This window comes from Poecilia latipinna, unplaced genomic scaffold (assembly GCF_001443285.1).
Source record: "Poecilia latipinna isolate Pla-1442-1.1 unplaced genomic scaffold, P_latipinna-1.0 Scaffold234, whole genome shotgun sequence".
Taxonomy (NCBI): Eukaryota; Metazoa; Chordata; class Actinopteri; order Cyprinodontiformes; family Poeciliidae; genus Poecilia; species Poecilia latipinna.
Window position 1 is genome coordinate 270,093 of NW_015112850.1, and position 21,409 is coordinate 291,501.

At 40.8% G+C, this 21,409-nt stretch overlaps 2 protein-coding genes across 3 annotated transcripts in view; one reads left to right on the forward strand and one right to left on the reverse strand.

The window, feature by feature from the left end:
• Positions 1 to 843: 843 nt before the first annotated feature.
• zdhhc8b (zDHHC palmitoyltransferase 8b) overlaps positions 844 to 21,409 on the reverse strand; it is an 84,129-nt gene continuing 63,563 nt past the window's right edge. Inside the window, exons 2-12 of one of the 2 annotated variants that reach the window (XR_001424961.1) lie at positions 20,815 to 20,936; positions 17,200 to 17,357; positions 15,811 to 15,983; positions 15,584 to 15,686; positions 15,378 to 15,469; positions 14,022 to 14,154; positions 12,770 to 12,875; positions 11,493 to 11,599; positions 10,344 to 11,407; positions 7,667 to 9,812; positions 844 to 2,046 (exon numbers count right to left, since the gene is read on the reverse strand). Coding sequence is in view for 1 of the 2 variants with exons in the window: in XM_015032216.1 (XP_014887702.1) it covers positions 9,701 to 9,812; positions 10,344 to 11,407; positions 11,493 to 11,599; positions 12,770 to 12,875; positions 14,022 to 14,154; positions 15,378 to 15,469; positions 15,584 to 15,686; positions 15,811 to 15,983; positions 17,200 to 17,357; positions 20,815 to 20,936 (2,170 nt within the window). In the remaining variant the exon portion in view is untranslated. Of the gene's footprint in view, positions 2,047 to 6,463; positions 9,813 to 10,343; positions 11,408 to 11,492; positions 11,600 to 12,769; positions 12,876 to 14,021; positions 14,155 to 15,377; positions 15,470 to 15,583; positions 15,687 to 15,810; positions 15,984 to 17,199; positions 17,358 to 20,814; positions 20,937 to 21,409 lie in introns of those variants that run through there. The other variant, XM_015032216.1, reaches the window with a different exon arrangement.
• Positions 2,474 to 4,013, forward strand: LOC106947321 (ran-specific GTPase-activating protein-like). The gene is made up of 3 exons (XM_015032231.1): positions 2,474 to 2,766; positions 2,841 to 2,909; positions 3,783 to 4,013. Exons 1-3 carry the CDS (start codon positions 2,649 to 2,651, stop codon positions 3,914 to 3,916), a joined length of 321 nt encoding a protein of 106 aa, XP_014887717.1. The 5' UTR covers positions 2,474 to 2,648; the 3' UTR covers positions 3,917 to 4,013.

Consider the following 21,409-nt stretch of genomic DNA (forward strand, 5'->3'; position numbering starts at 1 on the left):
ATGTTAAACAGTGCCACGTTTATTTACGAGCTTAAGGCGGTTCGGCCACATGAGACAAGAAACCGGTGTTCTGATATTCATCAACTCTGGAGCCCGGTTTAAAACAATATCTACGCCCAGCCTAAATAACTAACTTTTGCGTCTTCACCTGAAATGGTCTCCAAGTTGACGGGGCCAAAATGCCTTAAACTTTCAGTGCTGAGTGAGTCAGTAAGTTGCTGCAGCGCTATGTGTTGAAATCCCTGTATTTGTTTTACGTTAAGTGTTTTCTGAAACATTATTCTAAGTTGGACTTTTTTTTTTTTGTCTCTGATGGTGTTTTGGAAGCCATTTTTGTGTCTAAACAAAGCAGCAGACACGGCCCAACCATGGCCTCTCAGCGGTGGGTTGTTTGGCTGCTGGCGTCCCTAAAACATTCGAGAAGAAAAAAATGTCATCTGGAACCATCAGCAGGTCGACGATGGACACTGAAACGATCACTACAAGCAAGCTGAGGATCCACCTGACTCATCAAAGGTAGGTAAGGTCAAGCAACTGGCGGGTCCAGATGAAGTCTCAAAGTAAGAGCTGTTGCAGGTTTTGACAGTATTTACCATATTTTACTTTATCAGGTTACTTTAAAAATAATTTACAACAGCCTGTGATGACGAATTCTGGTTGAGGTGTACAGTGATCATGATGCTGTCCAGAAGAGGGCAGTCGTGCTCAATTTGCTCCAATCACCACTAAAGTCTGTCTGATTGGTGATTGGAGCATATTGAGCTCTGGCGCCCTCTTCTGGACACAATTCATATAAAACATCAGTTCCTCTTGCAGGTGATTATCAAGAATAAACAGATTCGCTCAGAGTTGGAAATTTTATTCTTTCAGGTCATGGGAATATTTCCTCTTCACAAAAATAGGAACACATATACAGCTATTGTGTATTCTCTATTATACATATATGTCTTTGAAACAAAATGGTTGGTCGTTGTCGACCGTCAGGAATGGGGCCCTGACCTGCAGTGATGTCCATCCTAGGAAAGGAACATTGGCGTAACGGCAGTCACCTTAAGGTGGAATGATGGTTGGTTGCATTCAGAGGCATGGTCAGACAGGGGTTTGAAAGTCATTACAAACAGGAGTTAAGTAAACAAAACAACCATTACATTTTATTGGTTCACCCAACCATCACATTTGCCAAAATAGCCCTGTTGACCACAGCCTCACAAGAACGTTTTGTTTAAGGCAGCTGGGTGAGACCTTAAAGAGCAACCATGTTGGTCAAACTGTTAGTAAAGGTTCAACCTTAGCAAATGACTACCACAGCCTCTGGTTTTTCTGCCTTGAACTTCAGAGAAATTTAAACCAACCAGATGAGAGGAACTGGGGTTTCCTAACTTGCACGTTCGAGTCGCCCCTGTTTTTCTATTTGTTTATTTGTTATTCTTTTGCAGTTGAAAAGGTTCACCCAGCCCAAACTGCTCTCCAGAGTCACTTTCTGCTCAATCTGATTGACAGATTGCATTTCATTGTCTCTCAGCAGTGTTTCAGACACACTTAACTGTGTAGGAAACAGTTTCTTCATTAAAAAAAGGCAACGGTGGCTTTTCTTGTAGCGCAAACAAATCTGACATGTAGCTTGTATTAATTTCTGCCTTTCAGTTTTGAAAAGTCATCAGGATTTTACATCTCAACAGCAAAGAAAAACGTCGATGCGCTGTACCAGACAGCCTCTGCAAATAGTCCGATTATTTCCACTCTACTTAAGCGCAGATGTCACCCGTTTGCTGTGTTCAAGAAGTATGGCCACGTTTGGCATTGATAACTCAAGGCAGCTATAATGACATGCACATTTCTTGACCTGTAATGTTTGACCATAAGGACCATGTGACCGCTCACTAGTCATGTCACTTTAACGTTACTTTCCACAACACAAATCTATCAGTTACAATTGACCATAGACTTATTCTTGCACAGCAACGTAAAACAAGCAATATTTCAGTTCACCCATTGTCCATGATCTGATTCATCTAGTGAATTCATGGCAATGTTATATTTACAGACCTGGACACATTTANTTTTTTTTTTTTTTTTAAGGTAATGTCTTTTTAGGTGTGACTGTGACCATGTGCCACAGCATTCAGAGCCCCACAAACACAGATCTCACTCTTGGAAACATTCCCATTTCCAATGTGGTTCCTTCGGACACCAGTCGCATAAAGAAGTGTGATTTGTATCACCAAGCTGCAAGTTGCTAGCAGTGTTTTCAAATATATTGATATTTATTGATGCTTTTATTGAACAAACAGTGGAGAAAATAGTAGAACTAACAATCCCCAACAGTAAGGCCAGTAATGGGGGATTTTAAACACCATTAATTGGAATTTGTCATGACAAAGATAAATCAAAAATAATCGTGATACAAAATTTATCAAGATAATGCAATAAATTCTCACCCCCTACTTGTTAGCCAGAGAGAAAAGGTAAAGTAAATAATGTTCTAGCACATTTAGGCGGTTCTGCTGGACTGAACTAACATTTCGCATCGATTTAAATCAACAGCCCTCATAAACTGCGAAGCGGTGTTGTCCTCAAGTAGACGCACATCCAGCCGCTTCTCCCTTTGTAACAGTCTGACCTTCCTGTAACCTGCAGTCAGCCCGCTGATGGAGCTGAAGCCCAACTCCGGCAGCGACAGAGCATGGGTGTGGAACACACTAGCAGACTACGCTGACGAATGTCCCAAACCAGAACTCCTGGCGATCCGCTTCTTAAACGCAGAAAGTGAGTAGTGTTCAGTATTTAAAGAAGGCTGTTTCTGTTTGCTCCAGCTGACAACCTGCATTTTCCTTCAACAGACGCTCAGAAGTTCAAGGTGAAGTTTGACGAATGCAAAGAGGAAGTTAAAAAGCAAGTAGAGGGATCAGGTACATAATACATAAACCTTTTTCATTTTTAGATTTTTTTTGGCCTATTTAGTACATTTCAGTGTGCTGGTTATTGTTGTAGACGCATTTGAATAAAACAACAAGCATTACGCATTAACCTTCAGTTAATTTAGCTGGATGATGTTTGGTAGAATTTATTTCTAACAAAAAATAAATTCTACCAAATGAACTGACATAAATAATAAAAACGTTATGAAATGTAAATACAATGCAGACACACTCTGTCCTTTGCTGCTTATTCCAGCTTTGGACTTTTTCTGTCTGCTACATAAACATGCATAATGTAACGTGACTAGCTTTGCTAAAAGGCTGCTGGTGTTGCATTTTGCTACATTTTGGCTTCTTTTTAAATAGACTTCTACTCATTTTTGGTTAAGAGGCAACTTTTTTCTTTTCTTTTTTTCTTTAAATACCATCACATATTTCCATCAATGGAAATGTATGACAGCGTATTAGGGCCGTTGTAGATTAATAGATAATAAAGAGGAGCAACTTTCCACCACAAAATCGCATTAATTTGAGTTTGAAAAGAAGCACATTTGCCAGGAAAAGAAACTGAATTTTTTAATTTAAAATAAAAGTAAACATTTCTGATGATGTCCAAAAATCAAACTTTTTCAAATATTTGCAATTTCTCAAATTTCTGAGATGAATCTGAACATTTCAGGAGGGTTTTTCTAGCAAATTTTTTACTTTTCAATCTTGGACATTTCCTTGTTTCTGAGTTCTTTGTGCAGAAATTTATTCTTTGAATCTACAATGGCCTTACTATGCAGTCGTAGAAATCAGAATACATTTTAAGACAAGAAAATTGCTGAAAATGTTCATGGATCCTGTATCGTTTCGCCACAGGCAACACTGACAGTGCAAACAAGGTGGCAGAGAAGCTGGAGGAGCTTTCAGTAAAAGATAAGGCATCTGAGGGAAAGAAGGAAGAGGACAAAAAGGAAACTGAGAAAAAGGAGGTGAAAGCTGAGAAGAATTAAGAACCAAGAACTTGCTTTGCTGATCTTCAGTTTTTTTTTGTTTTGTTTTGTTTTTTTCAGTTTTCCTCTTTTTCTACAATAGACTCTATGAACTGAATTTGGACTCTTGCATATTAGTTTTTTGTTTTTTAAAATCTGTTTTGCCTCAAGATCACAAGTCCTTGAAGCCACTGGAGAAAATATCAGAAACAAAGTTAATAACAAATATATATATTTTCTCTGACCCTGTTCCCATTCTGCTCAGTGGAAGCCAACACTTTTCCACCCTTACTTTTGAGAGTTCAACATTACTATTAACAAACTGTGAAAAGAGGCTTGTGATAGCGATGATTCCCACATTGGGGTATTTTTTGTTTTGTTTTGCTTTTTGTTATTCTGAAGCAGAGTTCATTTGTAGGGTGAGAGGATAATGTAGCCTGCTCATTAGCAGCACCAGGTCAGGAACCAGGGATTATGGAGACGCATTTTGAAGGTGAAACCCACTGATGACTCTCTATGGGCCTGTGCGTCCTATCCACACTTCCACTATTAGACGGCAAGGAGTAGACGTCTCTTTGAGGTGATTTATCCCTCGGTTTAGTCCAGTCTGTGGCAGAAAAAGGAGGAATTCACTCTGGACATTGGGGAGCATCAGATGAGTGTTTCGAAGTCACAGTGTCCACCACGAATCAGATGCACTTAGTTAAGAATCTTTTTTTTTCTCTCTCTCTCTTAAAAAGTCTTGAAAACTATTAAGTCCAAAGTGAAAACGGTTCATTAATTTGTGCAGCTTTTTCTCTCTCTTCCTCCCCGCCCCCCGACTCATGTTTCTCATCAGGAGATAAGTTTGTATGTTTTTAGCTCTTAACATTCCCAGACTTCAAAGCATGTAAAGTGTATGTAACGGAGTGCGCCCCATCTTGGTTCTGTGTTCGCACCGCCCGCTCCTTTTTCTTTCCACCGAATACGTTCTCTCTACCTTGACTCTTCAGTGCATCCAAGTGCCAGTGCATCTGTAAATACATGTATATGGATGAAATGTTGCTCTTCGTTTGCACTCAGATGACCTGAAATGTTTCCTCCTCCTTCAAATAAAAGCTGGTAAAGATCACACGCTTGTATCCATGTATAAAAAAAACACATCTCGGTAAATGAAAATGTCATCGGAAACATTATTTCACTAATTCATTTTAACATTTGTAACTATATAGCTTTATTGTGGCTAGAATTAATGAAAACTCACTTTTCTAGTAGGAAACTTGAATATTATAAGGAAAATAAAAAGGATTTTTAGTACTGAAATGTCTCCCTACTAAAAATTCTGTTCATGTGCTTTACAGCATGTTCACTCAATTCTTAGTGATTTGTCTTGCATGCTTTAGTAACCATTGGTCCTTTTAACAATGTGAGCCAATTTCAAATCCTGCTGGAAAACAAAAGCACCTCAATGAAGCTCGTCAGGAAACCCAATAAAATTTACTCTTGGAAAAACTTCAGACCACTTGGCAACCATCCAGGTAAGAAACTTCTGATGTCTGGTTAATGCAACAACTGTAGCTTGTATAATGGATAGGATTTATTTTTCTTCTGGTGGCTCTCGACTCTCGTCTCAGTGCAAACATTTTGAATATATAATACAATATCACTATTTCTGTAAATTATTCTAAAACTATATAGGATATAAACTTTTGTTATTAGAAAAATGTATATTTTCAAAACTTTAGATGTTAAACAGTGCCACGTTTATTTACGAGCTTAAGGCGGTTCGGCCACATGAGACAAGAAACCGGTGTTCTGATATTCATCAACTCTGGAGCCCGGTTTAAAACAATATCTACGCCCAGCCTAAATAACTAACTTTTGCGTCTTCACCTGAAATGGTCTCCAAGTTGACGGGGCCAAAATGCCTTAAACTTTCAGTGCTGAGTGAGTCAGTAAGTTGCTGCAGCGCTATGTGTTGAAATCCCTGTATTTGTTTTACGTTAAGTGTTTTCTGAAACATTATTCTAAGTTGGACTTTTTTTTTTTTTGTCCCTGATGGTGTTTTGGAAGCCATTTTTGTGTCTAAACAAAGCAGCAGACACGGCCCAACCATGGCCTCTCAGCGGTGGGTTGTTTGGCTGCTGGCGTCCCTAAAACATTCGAGAAGAAAAAAATGTCATCTGGAACCATCAGCAGGTCGACGATGGACACTGAAACGATCACTACAAGCAAGCTGAGGATCCACCTGACTCATCAAAGGTAGGTAAGGTCAAGCAACTGGCGGGTCCAGATGAAGTCTCAAAGTAAGAGCTGTTGCAGGTTTTGACAGTATTTACCATATTTTACTTTATCAGGTTACTTTAAAAATAATTTACAACAGCCTGTGATGACGAATTCTGGTTGAGGTGTACAGTGATCATGATGCTGTCCAGAAGAGGGCAGTCGTGCTCAATTTGCTCCAATCACCACTAAAGTCTGTCTGATTGGTGATTGGAGCATATTGAGCTCTGGCGCCCTCTTCTGGACACAATTCATATAAAACATCAGTTCCTCTTGCAGGTGATTATCAAGAATAAACAGATTCGCTCAGAGTTGGAAATTTTATTCTTTCAGGTCATGGGAATATTTCCTCTTCACAAAAATAGGAACACATATACAGCTATTGTGTATTCTCTATTATACATATATGTCTTTGAAACAAAATGGTTGGTCGTTGTCGACCGTCAGGAATGGGGCCCTGACCTGCAGTGATGTCCATCCTAGGAAAGGAACATTGGCGTAACGGCAGTCACCTTAAGGTGGAATGATGGTTGGTTGCATTCAGAGGCATGGTCAGACAGGGGTTTGAAAGTCATTACAAACAGGAGTTAAGTAAACAAAACAACCATTACATTTTATTGGTTCACCCAACCATCACATTTGCCAAAATAGCCCTGTTGACCACAGCCTCACAAGAACGTTTTGTTTAAGGCAGCTGGGTGAGACCTTAAAGAGCAACCATGTTGGTCAAACTGTTAGTAAAGGTTCAACCTTAGCAAATGACTACCACAGCCTCTGGTTTTTCTGCCTTGAACTTCAGAGAAATTTAAACCAACCAGATGAGAGGAACTGGGGTTTCCTAACTTGCACGTTCGAGTCGCCCCTGTTTTTCTATTTGTTTATTTGTTATTCTTTTGCAGTTGAAAAGGTTCACCCAGCCCAAACTGCTCTCCAGAGTCACTTTCTGCTCAATCTGATTGACAGATTGCATTTCATTGTCTCTCAGCAGTGTTTCAGACACACTTAACTGTGTAGGAAACAGTTTCTTCATTAAAAAAAGGCAACGGTGGCTTTTCTTGTAGCGCAAACAAATCTGACATGTAGCTTGTATTAATTTCTGCCTTTCAGTTTTGAAAAGTCATCAGGATTTTACATCTCAACAGCAAAGAAAAACGTCGATGCGCTGTACCAGACAGCCTCTGCAAATAGTCCGATTATTTCCACTCTACTTAAGCGCAGATGTCACCCGTTTGCTGTGTTCAAGAAGTATGGCCACGTTTGGCATTGATAACTCAAGGCAGCTATAATGACATGCACATTTCTTGACCTGTAATGTTTGACCATAAGGACCATGTGACCGCTCACTAGTCATGTCACTTTAACGTTACTTTCCACAACACAAATCTATCAGTTACAATTGACCATAGACTTATTCTTGCACAGCAACGTAAAACAAGCAATATTTCAGTTCACCCATTGTCCATGATCTGATTCATCTAGTGAATTCATGGCAATGTTATATTTACAGACCTGGACACATTTATTGGCAACTCTGGTAAAGATGTGTTAAAAATAAGCCTTAAAATAAGTTGATTTTTTGCTACAGTAGCATAATTTGACAGTAATTTTTTGAGTACAGTTATCCAGATGAAGAATAAAAACATGTATTAAAGAAAATCCTAACGTGGCATATTTATTGGTACTCCTGTTATTAGTACTTTGCCTTCTACAGAACAACAAAGTTTGCATGTTTTATTTAAAATGTCCCTGGTATGTAAGGAAAAAAAATACCAATACAAGTTCCAAAAAGCATTCCAGAAGAGAAAAAGGCCCCGCACCATCGTATTTTAGTGGGTTTGAGTTGCTATTCCTCATATTCATTATTTATTACACACCAAACCTACCTGAGGTATTGCTGGAAAGCTCAATCTTAGTCTCATCTCACTTTCCAGCTATTCTACCAGAAAGACAGCAAATTCCATGTTTTCTTTTGTGATGTTAGGAACAGAAAAGCATTTTTACTGGCATCCCTCCCAAGCAACCTGTTTTCAGTTGCTATGGGGACTTTGTGGCAGCAGGACGCCAGTCTTTGCGGTAGATCTCATCACAGTGAGCTTTGGAAATATTTTTACCATCTGCCTTGTCACCCTGCTCACTGTAGGGTGGCAAGATAAATATAGGTCCCCATCAAGCCTGGGTCTTTTAATGTCATAAATTTACTCCAAGAAATCAGTGCCGTGTATTAATACTCAGCAGTTCCTAGAAACTTTGATCAGCTTTACAAAATCTAAATAAAACTTTTCTTTTAAAGTGATTGGTAGGAGTAGCACTCCTTGTGCCACATGTTTAAAAACTTTTATTTCTTTAGATCTTTTTTTTTTTACCCCCAACTGAATAAATATACTCAAGTTAAAGGTTACATTTTTCAGAAAAATTAATCAGGTTTAGATTATGCTACTGCAAGCAAAGATTAAATCATTTCATAATTTTTAAGCATATCTACCAGGAGCACCTCACTTTAAACATTAAAATTCAACCAAAATGTAGGTATAAAAATATGTATCAAACATGGTTTTTAAGAGATTGGGCATGTTAAAGGAAAAAAAAAACTAAAATTGTATCAAAAAGACACCTTATTTGACTCTCATTTTTAAATCACATGTAAATATTTTTTTCCTTTATTTGATGAAACATGAGTTTTTCTTGGGGCTGTGCAAGTCTGAACTTATCTGGAATCTGTGAGAAATATTGTGATGAGGTATACTAGGATTTCAGAATGCAAACATACCAGCCCAGTTCTTGTGTTGTAGGATAGTCTCTGAAAAACAAGGGCACACAGCTCCACACCGCCCTTTGTGAAGGTAAAGGAGGGAAAGAAAGCCCTAAATAATCTGCAATAAACATCAAGGGAAAAAAACACATTCATAATATATGAATTCATGTCAACTAGCATGTCTGCTGGTTGCATTAATTCCTGAGAAAAAATATTTTTAACAAACACAAAGTTATCTTTTCCTTTCTTCCATCAAAAGCAACTGAATTTGGAATGCAACCATCAGACGAGATGAAAATAAAACCTTCTCTTTCCACTCCTGTTATGTTTCCTAAACTTCCTTGCTGACTCTCAAAGCCTTTAAGATGTCCATCACAACACCCCCGAAGACAATGTGGACGGTACGGGAGGAGAAAAAGTGAAGCACCATGAATTCTTGTCACGTCGGACCCGAGCAGCAGTCTTCTTGCCAAGGTCCAGATGTCCGGAGCAGCCGCCTCACGACAGGCTGCCAGACTTCCTGTTCCACCAACCAAGATGGCGAGTCAGAATTATTGACGACAAAAGCCTTCACGCTCACACACACATCACTTCTTCTTTTTTTTTCCCTACTACTCTTCTCCATCACCACAGATTCATACGGTATTGCTTTGACACCCTCACACAATGAGTTCCTTTGATTGGACAGTTAAATCATATCACCAGGTACTAACGAGCCCTGATTGGACAAAAGACAATTTCTCCCCTCCACGGCGATGTTGTTGTGAACAAGCTGAGGGTGCTTTCCTCGCTCACACAGATATTTCGTACGTGGTGCCTCCGACACCCGTCACCTTTTTGACGTTACCATGGCGACTGGGGCTCAGGTGGCAGTCCATCTGCCCGTTAACTTTCATGGCCTCTCTAAGTGGAAAGAGGAGACAAAAACAAAGACGATTCAGCACCAAAAGAAAAAAGCTTCGACGCAGAACAAGGAGTGGAAACATGCAGGTTACCTGTTTGGATCTCAAAGAATGAAATCTCAACAGCAGCATGGAGGGTTATTTTGGTGTGTTTCATTAGAGGAGAGAAAAGGAGGTGGAAGACAAGTGGTCGAAACGAAGGCATGCACGTGAAAACGAAACTGGGACTCAGATCATTTTATTAAACAGACAAATTGAGAAAGAAAAAAAATGGTATTTTCTAGAAGGCAATCATACAGGACATGTGCAAAGTCACACCGACAGAACGAATGAATAAATGGAGAACAGAATGCCATAAACAAGACCAAGATGCTACAAGTTGCCTCAGTTAGGCATAACACATTAGAGGTGATGAACTGCTGGCTGTGATCACCAGAACAAGCAGAGCTTCCAGTGGAAAGTCCAACAGTTCCCACTCGATCGCTACCATGCATGCAGCCCCCTGGGAGGGGGGCAATGTCAGGATTCATACCTCTGGCCCCCTAACCGAGGGGAGTCTGTCCTGTCGTGAGCGCTGATGTAGGAAAGTTTCTGGTGGGAGTAGGAGGGGGATCGGGGCATGGCTGGGGATCGGGGCTTGTGGGTGGGGGAGCGATAGGAGCCTTCATGGCTGGGGGCCCTGCCCTGGCTGCTGTTAGAGCTGCTGTGGTCTGTGTGTAAGGAGGTGGATGAAGTCCTGGGGGCCCGGCCAAGAGTGGTACCAGCGTGACGCAATACGGGGGTTCTTTGGCCGTAGTTTGCCAGCCCGACCCCCATCAGATTGTCCCTGGAGCCACCGTACGCTGGCGGTGTCGGGCCTCTAGACCCGTGTCCACGAGGTCCATCTAGGAAGCTGGCGTTGGCGGGTGGGCCATAACCTGCGTCGAACACGCCAGAGTCCTGGACGTAGATATGGGTCTGGGAGCGTCCGTGCAGCATCTGCCGCTTCTCCCTCTCCTCCTTCTCCTTCCTCTCCTGGATGGAGGCCATTATGGTTTGGGAGAGGTTATCATAGCGCACCGGAGATGGCTCTCTGTCCCTTAGGTGAGGGGATTGTCTGCCCAACCCTCTGGGAGGCATCACCGGACTGTAAGTTTGAGCAACCTGTTGTCTGTGGATCTCAGATTCCCGGATGTGGCACATTTTGGTGGGCAGGTAGGGTGAATGGAATCCCATGGATGGCATACCCCGGTGGGCCATGCACTCATTGGCACTGGCTGGAGAGATGCTGGGGTTGAGCAGGCTGTCGTAGGACAGACTGCCGTTACGGTTGGAGAGAGTGTTCGGAGAGAAAACACCCTTATATGCAGTGGAAGCGACCGTCTGGGGCGGCAGCGCCTGCAGCTGGCCCTTCTCTGGCCGGCGGTGACCTTGCTTCAGGCTGAGCGTGTGGGAGTTGGTGGGATCGGCATCCAGCTGGTGAGGTGAGGACTGGAAAGTGCGGTGGAGCGGAGCGTTGGCATACTCGGGCAGATCGAGGTTTGGCTCAGATCGGTAGTCGGATCGTACACCTTCTTCCAAGATGGCTGAATTTTTTCGACCATCTGGCATAACGATCTGAGAAGCAAAGGAAGGAACAAACAGCCCTCATAAACCTTGAAATAATAGTTCTGAGCCCAAAAAAGGAAAGATCTCTACTTACCTTCTCTCCAGCAGTGTGGTAGTGGACTTTCGGCATTGTGCCAAAGGATGGCTTGAATCTGTACATGGCTGGCGTGGAAGGGTGGGTTTTTCCAGAAAGAGAGCTTTCTATACAAACAAAACATACAAAGAAAACACTTCATAGTTGCTTTTTGCTTTTTTTTATATATATACAAGTGACAATTCTCTGTGCTCTAATAATGAATAAAAAGAAGCAAAAAAGGTAATAAAAAACAAGTGTGCTTACACGACAATTTGAAATGGTTGACAGTGCTGTTGGTGTACCCCAAGGTCCTACACTGGGTACTCTGCTTTTTATTTTATTGAAATTTTACAGGCAATGGAGTAAAGATAGGCTTTCAATTGCAATGGTTAAGATTTGACTGACTCTGAAGTTCATTCTTGCATGTCATGTTGACAACTATCAAAGCATGGTAATAAACATCCAGACTCGGATGTTATAGTGGCAGGAAAAAAGATTGTTAGGATTGTTGGTAGTCCACTGTTAACGCTGGATTCCCAACGTAGTTTTAAAACAAAGGAAGATGAGTATATTTTTAGCTATTTTATTAGTGTTTAAATTTTTGCATGGTTTGTCCTCTCCCCCACTGAATTATATTCTTTCAGCAAAGTCAAAATTTGTCCATGAGAGCTGTAGCCAGCAGGGACTGTAGAATCACCCCTTTAATGAAAAATTGACAAAATGATTAGACCTTTTTCAACAGATACGCTTCAGAAACACCTGCAGCACTTTCAAGCACCACCAGATGGCAGTAGTGCTCTGTGGATAATCAAAACGTGTTCCCTCCCTGACATAATGCAGCATGACGCTGTGGATCTTCAGTAGCTAACCTGCTGTTTACATTGCTTTATCCTTCTCTGACACTTCATGCTGATGAATGGGACTCTACCCAGTCAGTACCATTCACACCGATTTATGCAACCATTTAAGCTAAAGAAATCCTTTTTGGACAACCCACAAAAGAAAGGGCAGTGATTCATTTAATTTCTTTCCATTTTTTTTCCCGACAAATTTGCTGCTGATTCACTGTGCAGAGCTGGTCTCGTCAATACAGATCAAGCCAGTTCCTTGGCTCAGACACTAAAACGACCAAAGATTGTTGGAACAAATATGAACTATCCAGAGCCAACTCCAGTATCTAGGACACTTGTGATCTACGGATGGAGTTTGGGAAAGTTGTCTCTTGGTGCAACCCTACTAGAAAAGACAAACCAGGATCGGATCACGAGTACCAGAAGTGCAAAGGAGCGTCGTACCTTCGCTGGACGTCAGCTGGCCTTTCAGCTGGTTGTACCTGTCAGCTTTGGGGGGCAGCGGCGGCTGGGTTTCTTTGCCGTCCAGGCCGTCGATGCTGCTTTTGGACTACGAGGAGGAGAGGGAGAGTTAAAGGCATCCAGAACAGGTGGGGGGGATTGGCACGTATAACTGAGAGGACCATCTGTTGTTGCTAAGGATGCACTGATAATGCAACTCCCACAGACGGCTGCATGAAGCAATAACTCAACTTAAATGCATTCTTTTTTAAGTGGAAACTAATGAAGGACAAAAACATTTTCCATGTGTCTTACATGAGTATTTAGTTAGTCAACCTTTATGCCTGCGTAGCTCTGTTAGGAGTGGAATCTACAGGGGTTACTGCTAGCCGCCAATGGAGGATCAAGCTGTTTGCCAGTCAGATGAAATGTAAAACTTCCAAATTTGTGATAAACAAAAAAACTATTTTATTAAATGAGTTACAACAACATTTAATTTCTTTTTGGCATCAGTAAAGTATTTTTTAATTTAAATGTGAATATTTAAACCCGAGTGATGCATCAGTCTGTTAGCACAATAGACTATTAGCAGTCCGTTAGCAGCAGCCTGGTAAATGGTGGTTTGGTTCCTCTAAGATTTACTGCTCTTCCTTAGGCAGCTAGCTGTGTTTGGATGGAGCAGTTTGTGGGTGTTACATGACAACATTTTAGAAAAAGTTCAAGGCGTACAAATATTTTTGCAAATCCCATAAAGCTGTGGAAAAGATTTTATTTAAGTATTTGTGTTATGAAACGACTTAAAAGCAGTGACATTTAAACAGTTTCTCGGAACATGTTGTCTTTAAGAGCTCCTTTAATTGGCATCATTATGTGTCAGTAAATCTCCCTCCATGCTGTCGACAAAGGCAAGATGTCTGACTGAGATACAAAACCATAAATTCAAAACATTTGCCCCTTTTCTCTTTTTTTTTTTTTTTACTGTAACCACGCACTGAATCCAGACAAACAGAACAAAATTTCTGAGTTATTACTAATCAAATTCTTTGTCTCCTGTCTGAGTCACTTGTTTTTGAAGTCAAAGAGTCTAATAATGTCCTGAGGCAGCCACGTGGAAATGCTCTGATATAAAGGACTTGACTATTGTCTAAAAATGGGAAAGTATGGCAACAATGGAGGATGTGGAGTTAATAACTCAGTGATGGGATGACGAGGGTTTTTGGAGCGGTGAGTTCAGTGGTAACTGCAAGCTGCTCACCTTGGAGTTCGTTATCGTGCTGTGCATGCCGTTGTCGCTGACTTTGATGGTGATCTGCTGGTCAGAGAGGTCCGGTCGGATAAACGGGGGCTGGATTTTGACGTGGGGCCTCTTCCTGGGGTCCAACACGTACCTGAACAACATGGCGGCACGTGAACACAAAAGCTCTTCATCCAGGACTCAGCTTTCCTGACATGTGCTGAACTTTAGACCCAACACGCTCAAACGCGGTACGGATGCTACCGGTCATACTGGAAATGTTGGTATCAAACATCTGGAAGGTAAATGTTTTTTTCTTCACTTTTCAAAAGAGAAAATAGAAAACAGGTGGGATTAGCTAAAGCGTATACTCAGTGACCAGGTTAACACCTGATATTTAAAAAAAATAATAATTAGATGATATTTTTAGATTGTTTTATTATCTTTGGAGAGAAACCTGTCTGACTTCCTGTCAGAAATAAATTTCTCTGTTGAATGAAAAAAACATTTTGATCCTAAATCTGCCAGGTGTATGAATAATTTTAGACTTAACTGTAAGTCGGGTTATGCTGCATTGCGAATATATCTGCTGGTACTCGTGGACAACCAAGAGTACCAAACAAACAAATTAATCTGAAATTGGAAATATTTTTTGGAAAAGATGGGATTTCTTTTTCTTTTTTCTATTGAATCTAATAAACTACAAATGCCTTTGTTGCTCTCTTTTGTATTTTTAAGCAAATGCAAGATTACCAACTCATCATCCCTGACTGGCTACCGGATTTGTAAAAAAAAAAACAGAAAAAAAAAAAAAAGAAAAGGTGTTTCCTGTAGCAATCAGACTAAACCTGATTTGAACCAGCGTTTGTGTGAATCCAAAAATTAGTTAAACAGCAGCTACAGATAACGGAGGGCATCTTAAGTGCCTTATCTCACTTGGATTTCAAATATCTGCTCACTTTAAGAACCTTCTGTTGGACGACAAATCATGCTGACTGCCTCTGCTTCCCATTAGCCATTTCTGTGCAGAGTGAGTGAAATCTCTCAGCCATCTGCCTTTCCCCCCACAGGGTTCTGCTGGCTGCTGTCAGACAGAACCACATACATGCAGGACACCGCTGCAACCGGCTCAGTCCATGCACAGCCTGTATTTGTCACTGCAGTGACTGGGTGGGGCTGATCAGTCTGTGCAAACAGCATGGATGTCATGAGCTTTTAATGAGCCACAGCACATGCACGCATCTGGATTTGTGTGCTGACTCATACTGCACACGGGTGTCCATGGGGAAGAGGGGGAAAAAAAAAGTTAAAATGCATGCAAGTGTGTGTGTGTGTGTGTGTGTGTGTACGCTCACACATTGGAGCATAGCATGTTACCTGGGAGCCAGCGGACTGCATAAGACGTACTCCACGTTGCCACAGCAACCCTTGGTGAATGGATTTACTCCCCCACGAAACTTGCCCGTCACCTGCGTCACAAGGTCGTACAAAACGCACACGCGAATATTTACAGACGGAGGAGAACAATCAGAAGAACGAGCGTGTGTGATTTTTATTAGAGTCGTTCATCAGCGCCCCCTCACCTGTTCATTAGTTGTTCGACCCCGAGCTACGAGCACCATGTGGAAGCCCGTGAGGCCCATAACCGGGATGAAGAACAGCCCCGCTATGCACATCACCACCATGCTGGTGCGCACAAGTCAAGGCGAAACGTAGAAATCCTGCTCAGCGGCCGTTATCGATTTATATAGGAGAGGATTTTTTAAAACTCTATATACTACAGTTTAGCACTGCAGCAGTAAAAGGATACGTGACGGTGGTGTGAAGACCTCCCAGCTTTTCTCTGTGGTGGAGGACAAATATGAGGCCGAAGGAAAAGACTCCCACCATGTGAACGCTCAACGACAGCAAGAAGAGGAAGAAGTAACGGTAGTTCCTCCGACCAATGCAGTTGTTCACCCAGGGACAGTGATGGTCGAAATCCTGAGGAGAGCAGAGGAAGATACTGTAAGACGCTTGTAGAAACACACGCAAAATATGATACTCAAGTCAAAAGGCCACTCTATAAAAATACTAATGAAATTTATGAAAACTTCAGAATCTTAGAGCAGCAGGGTGTATTTTTCATGCATATAGTGTAATTTTATAAGATCAAAGTAACTATTTTACCTCCAATTGTTCTAAAAATTGTGTATATATTGAACATGTTTCTTTAAACATCCTGTTCTCTCTGAAACTCCGCCTTCAGGAAGTCATCAAAGCACCGCTCCTCCATTAACCCTTTAATGTTTTTACCAGCATTTCACTGAGAAGTAGCTCCTATAATGAGCTCAGCAGGTGCTCAGTTCCACCATTTGTTTGCTAATTATTGATGGCTAGTTTGAAGGAGCTGAGTGAGGAAATCACGAGGTAGGGCTGCTCTGTGAGGTGCTTGGAAACTGTAGCTCGGAGGAGGAGCTTGGTCCTTTAAGGCGGAGCTTGGTCCACCCAGGCGTTTTGCATTGCTGAATGGCTGCCAAGGGAGATGAAAGGATTTCTCAAACATGCATGTTCATCAGCCATCGAGGCAATGCTCCAGGTATGTTTTTGGCGAGAGAATAACATGTTGTGACATAATACTTCCCCTTTAACAGATAAAAGAAAAGCCTCTCAAATCAAACAATTTAGCCATTTACTTCAATGTGAGACAGTGAGGAAAAATTATGTGTCAATCTATATAGTGAATGTAAACATGTGGTTGTGACATTCCTTTGGCAAACATTCAAACATTTCTCTTAATTTAATGATAAGAAATTCCATCTACCAACCCCAAAAGAATGTGTGACGTTCCGATACGCTGTGAGTAGATGTGCATATCTCTCTGAATTTATTTATTTGGTGCAACAGCAAGATAGGATTTTAAAAGCTGATGCTGATAGCACCGTTATGTGGATGAAATGGCCAAGAGCTTCTATTCATGCCGGCAGCTATGGTCACTTACCGCTGCTCTCTTGCCAATTTCTTTGTGTTCTTGCGAGATAAACCAATATCCAAACACGTTTTAGGTGAAAACACGCGTTATGTTTCACAGGGCTGCTGAATCAGTCATTTCTGATATTTGTGATATGCTGTTATTAGTCTAACTTCCAGTCTAACCTTGGCACACGTTTAGGCTGCACGTGCGCTGAGGTGGTGCGCGTTTGTGTCCCCACATACACACCTCCACACAGTTGTCGCAGACGCTGCAGTGTGAGCAGCGGGGCGGCCTGTAGAAGTGGCAGGTGGCACACCACTTCATCCGGACCTGAATGCCTTTGATCTCCACGTTTTTGTAAAGGGGCGCCCGGAAATCGTCGTCCTTGTCCTCATCCTCGTCAGCTACGAGACACACACACACACACACACACACACACACACACACACACACGTTCACGCACACAGTGACGTTATCAAGAGTGCAGAGATGCCCGTGACGGATCAGGAGTAAAATCATTTAGCTCACTCATGTGTGACGAATGCAGACGTACGGACAGACGCGCGGTTTTGATTTATGATTCCATCTGACGGGGACAACGGGGAAGCACCTTAAACGAAGCTCGTCCCTGCTGTCGACTGCCTCCGGCAAGCGCAAAGACACTGAGAGAAGCGAACGTTTCTGTGGACGTGACCTATTCAGTCTGCTGCGAACATTAACACAGATTAATGGGAATGTTGTGACTCAGCGAATAACTTGGCTTTATTTTTCTGTGTGCGAGTTCTCCACGAATTCGTTTCACTCTTTGCTGAGAACGGTAACTAAAACCGCAACCTTCAACCGTCTTTTATTGCATTTTTTATTTTTTTTTTGGTTCCGTTTATGTAAAACCTAACCTTGTCACTGAAAGCACAAAGTGTTTATTTTCTAGCTGCAGCAGAAAATGGGGAAAAAAGTCTTTCACCTGATCAAAGGGTACATTCAACTGGAGCCTGAACTTGAGAAAATAATTTCACAGTACAATAATAACTGCGGGGAGAGCTAGGTAGGTTCTGTGGCAGAAAGTGGACCAAGGCAAGTAAAATAAAAGTGAGAGAGAGAGAGGGGGGGGAGCGAAACAAAAGCAGAGCACAGAAATAAGCAGTTCCACAGAAAGAGATTAGCTGTGTTATAATGGCTCTCAAGTCGACTTAAATAGATTTTAACAGGGAGAGAGCATCTTCTCTCTCTGCTTCTCTTCTACAAATTTTAATGCAAATAGGCAAAAATAATGGCCCATTTACTACATTTTCAAAGACTTTACAGCGTTTATTCAGTCAAACACGATATTTGTGGTTTCATAGTGCTTCGTTTTTTCCACCCTGTTACACAAAATGTGTATATTTGTATAACTACATTTTAAATATCATGAGTAACTGTCTTAATTTATCTAAACTGCATTCGCATACATATAAAGTCTGAGCCTAACAACTACGAATTAGGCTCAGTGTATGGTTTAGGTTGTGCGTTTTTGAGGATTTTTAAGCAGCGGTCGATGAAATATTGCTCATGTGAATCTCAGCTAAAGCAGCAGCTTCAGTTGATTATCTCTGGAAAACATGAGTCAACTGACATGAAATGAGGGAAATTCATCCTCTTAAAAGATGACAAACCTATTAGCAACAAATAACATCCTGTATGCATAAACGCTGTAATTGTCCTCTTCACCGCGTGTGTTGCACATTTGTTTGCAGTTGTTGGCTCGCAACTAGCTAGCCAACTAGCTAGCTGCTTACTGACAGAGCCTTTTCTATTTATCCATAGCTCAGGGAGTTTATTAACAGTATCATTCATATTCCAATTTTCTGTCTCATTATTAAGCTTGTTACGTTGTATAATTTTTATTACATGTAGTAATTGTTTCTTCCCTAAGGTCTATGGTGGTTTTATTAGAAACTGCTTTGATAACAGAGAAGCTAGAAACACAAAATAGATTTCTGTTTTAAAAGCTAATTTTAGTAAAGAGTTAATTAATTCTTTCAGCTGATACCCAGTCACAAACCTGAACCCTTATTTTGTACTCAACTGTTCGTTTTGTCTCTTTGTACTTCCTTTTAAAATCTGTAAACAAATGTCGCTGGCAACTTCACTTTATTTATTTTTCTGGTTAGCTGTTTATTTTTACAATTTATGTTAATTTCCCCAAATACCAGGTAGAATTTAGTTTGAATGTATATTATTTGTTGGAAACTTCATATTACATCTTTTATCAAATTAATGTGGGTCTGATTCTGGTGTGGGCCAGATGACTCCAGAATCCAGAAACATTGGTCTAACTAAAATAAGCAACTTCCTGTTAGTTTATTTACTGGATACAACTACACTTCCACAGGAGCAAACTGCGAACAAATTTATAGGAAAAAAAAAATCTAAATCACTGGTTATCAAAAAAATGTACAAAATATCCTCCCGTGTACGAAATGAGGCGTGGCTGGTAGTAAATGTCCTGCGGGAGACTTTAAAAAAAAAAGAAGTCAAGATTAAAATATATATTTGTGATTTGCCAGGGCTTTTTGAGTGAAACACTAAATATTTCTGCTGTAACAGATGTACAACGAACTAGTTAATCAGCTATGCTATAGCTAGGTAGCCTGCAGTTAGCTGTTTTACCGACATGTGACTCATTGCTCATAACTCTGGCCTTGAGACAGTGTTACACTTTCACCAAAATGATTCACCGTTTTTCAGAAGCGGAAAAATGTAGAAGCAGATGGATTTATCTGTTTTGTAAGCCAGACCTGCAGCTCACCAGCAGTAGGTGGGAATGAGGGAGCATGACTGTAAACTACGTGCTCTGCTCAGAGGAAGAATGAACTATCTTTTCTCTGGTGTCTGATTGAAGCTGTGACTTTTCAAAACCTCGCTTTACCTTGATACCTATAACTGGCCGATGCTTAAGTAAAACAGTTTTTACTTGAGCTTTATTTTATGAGCTATTCTGTATAAAAATTTGCAAACGCTCTCTTGCCATTTACTGACTGGTAACTGACTTTGCTGTTTTTGCTGGGAGGACGCTGTGAGTGTAGCAGAGACATAAGGTTTAAAAATAATGGATTGAATTCATACACAGAAGAAAATTGTTGCTTTAACAACTGTTAGTAAACGTCTATATATACAATTTTACATTTTATTGCAACTTTACTTGAAACATTATCTTGAATTAGGTAGAAATGCTTTTTCTTTATCACTACAGGGTGTAATAGAAACGGTCTGCACTTGTTTTGACTATTTAAATGAGAAAAGTCAGCCTTCATCTGAACGATTAATAAGAGTAGAAATAAATCTTTTCACACTGAAGCTATTTAAAGTCCTGGAAACCATTTTCAATCCAAAAGATGCATTTCCCCCCAGAGGCAATAAAAATGCAAAAAACAAAAAAAAAAAAAAGTAGAACATTTGGAAGATGCTCATGCTATCAAGCTTTCACACACACTTTGACAATGTAGACTAGATTTTTTTTCTTTTTTGAGAGTTTTGTGTGCCAACGTTTTAATTATTATGATTTAATTTGGGCTGCCAACAGAATGTGACAGGAAGAGACGGGAACAGTCTTTACAACCTGCTGATTATTCCCCCTTTGTGAAGAGGAAAATGATAACCTCCTCCTGACAGGTCCTTATCATTTCTGAGCACATTGCAGTGAAACACCGTGTACCGCGGCTCAGCGCTTTGATAAATGTGGCCCCCGATAAACTTTTCTCCTCAAGGACTAACGGGGATGGAAACGCTCATTTTCATCTGCAGCAGTGCAGGTGGCTATCGGAGATTTGAATGATGAATGTGGGAAGGAAGTCAGGTCAGGTGTGTGAGTTAAGCACAAACCTCGGGGGTAAATACCAGGGTCCATGAAGGTTGCCATGCTGAAGTTGGCCAAGACGAAGAGGAAGACCAGGCCATTGTAGAGAGGCACAGCGGGAGAGATTACCTTCATCAACCAGGGACACCTGAAAACAAATAAAAACGACGATGTTGAACAAGAAGGCCCATAAACGCTTTGAACTCAACATGTATTTAAATGTCCACGGGGTACATGTGTATCATCTCTTTTTCACTGATTCATGTGAATTAACATTCTTTAGCCAGGCTAAAGAAAAAAAATATGTTGTAACCACCAGATTTTGCCAAAAGTTAAATTTCCTGCACAAAGTTTTATTAATGTCAAACTTGTAAAAAAAAAAAAATTCATTTCAGTTTGTTTATTGCTAATTCACAACAAATGTTATTTCAATGTACTTTGTGAGATGCACTAAGTACAAATCAAATTCAGTTCCATACTCCAGTTTACTTCTTATCCTGGTAGAGAAGCTTCACAGATATAAATTACAAGGGAAACATGCAACAGAATCGTTCTCTTCTGAAATCAATAACAAAACTTGGTAAATAGTAACAGCAAACTATTATCGGTAGACTTGTTTTG

Coding starts and splice junctions, on each gene's coding strand:
- LOC106947321 (XM_015032231.1), top strand. CDS start 2,649: ATGGAGCTGAAGCCCAACTCCGGCAGCGACAGAGCATGGGTGTGGAAC. Junction 2,767..2,840: donor CCGCTTCTTAAACGCAGAAA/GTGAGTAGTGTT, acceptor TTCCTTCAACAG/ACGCTCAGAAGTTCAAGGTG. Junction 2,910..3,782: donor AAAGCAAGTAGAGGGATCAG/GTACATAATACA, acceptor GTTTCGCCACAG/GCAACACTGACAGTGCAAAC.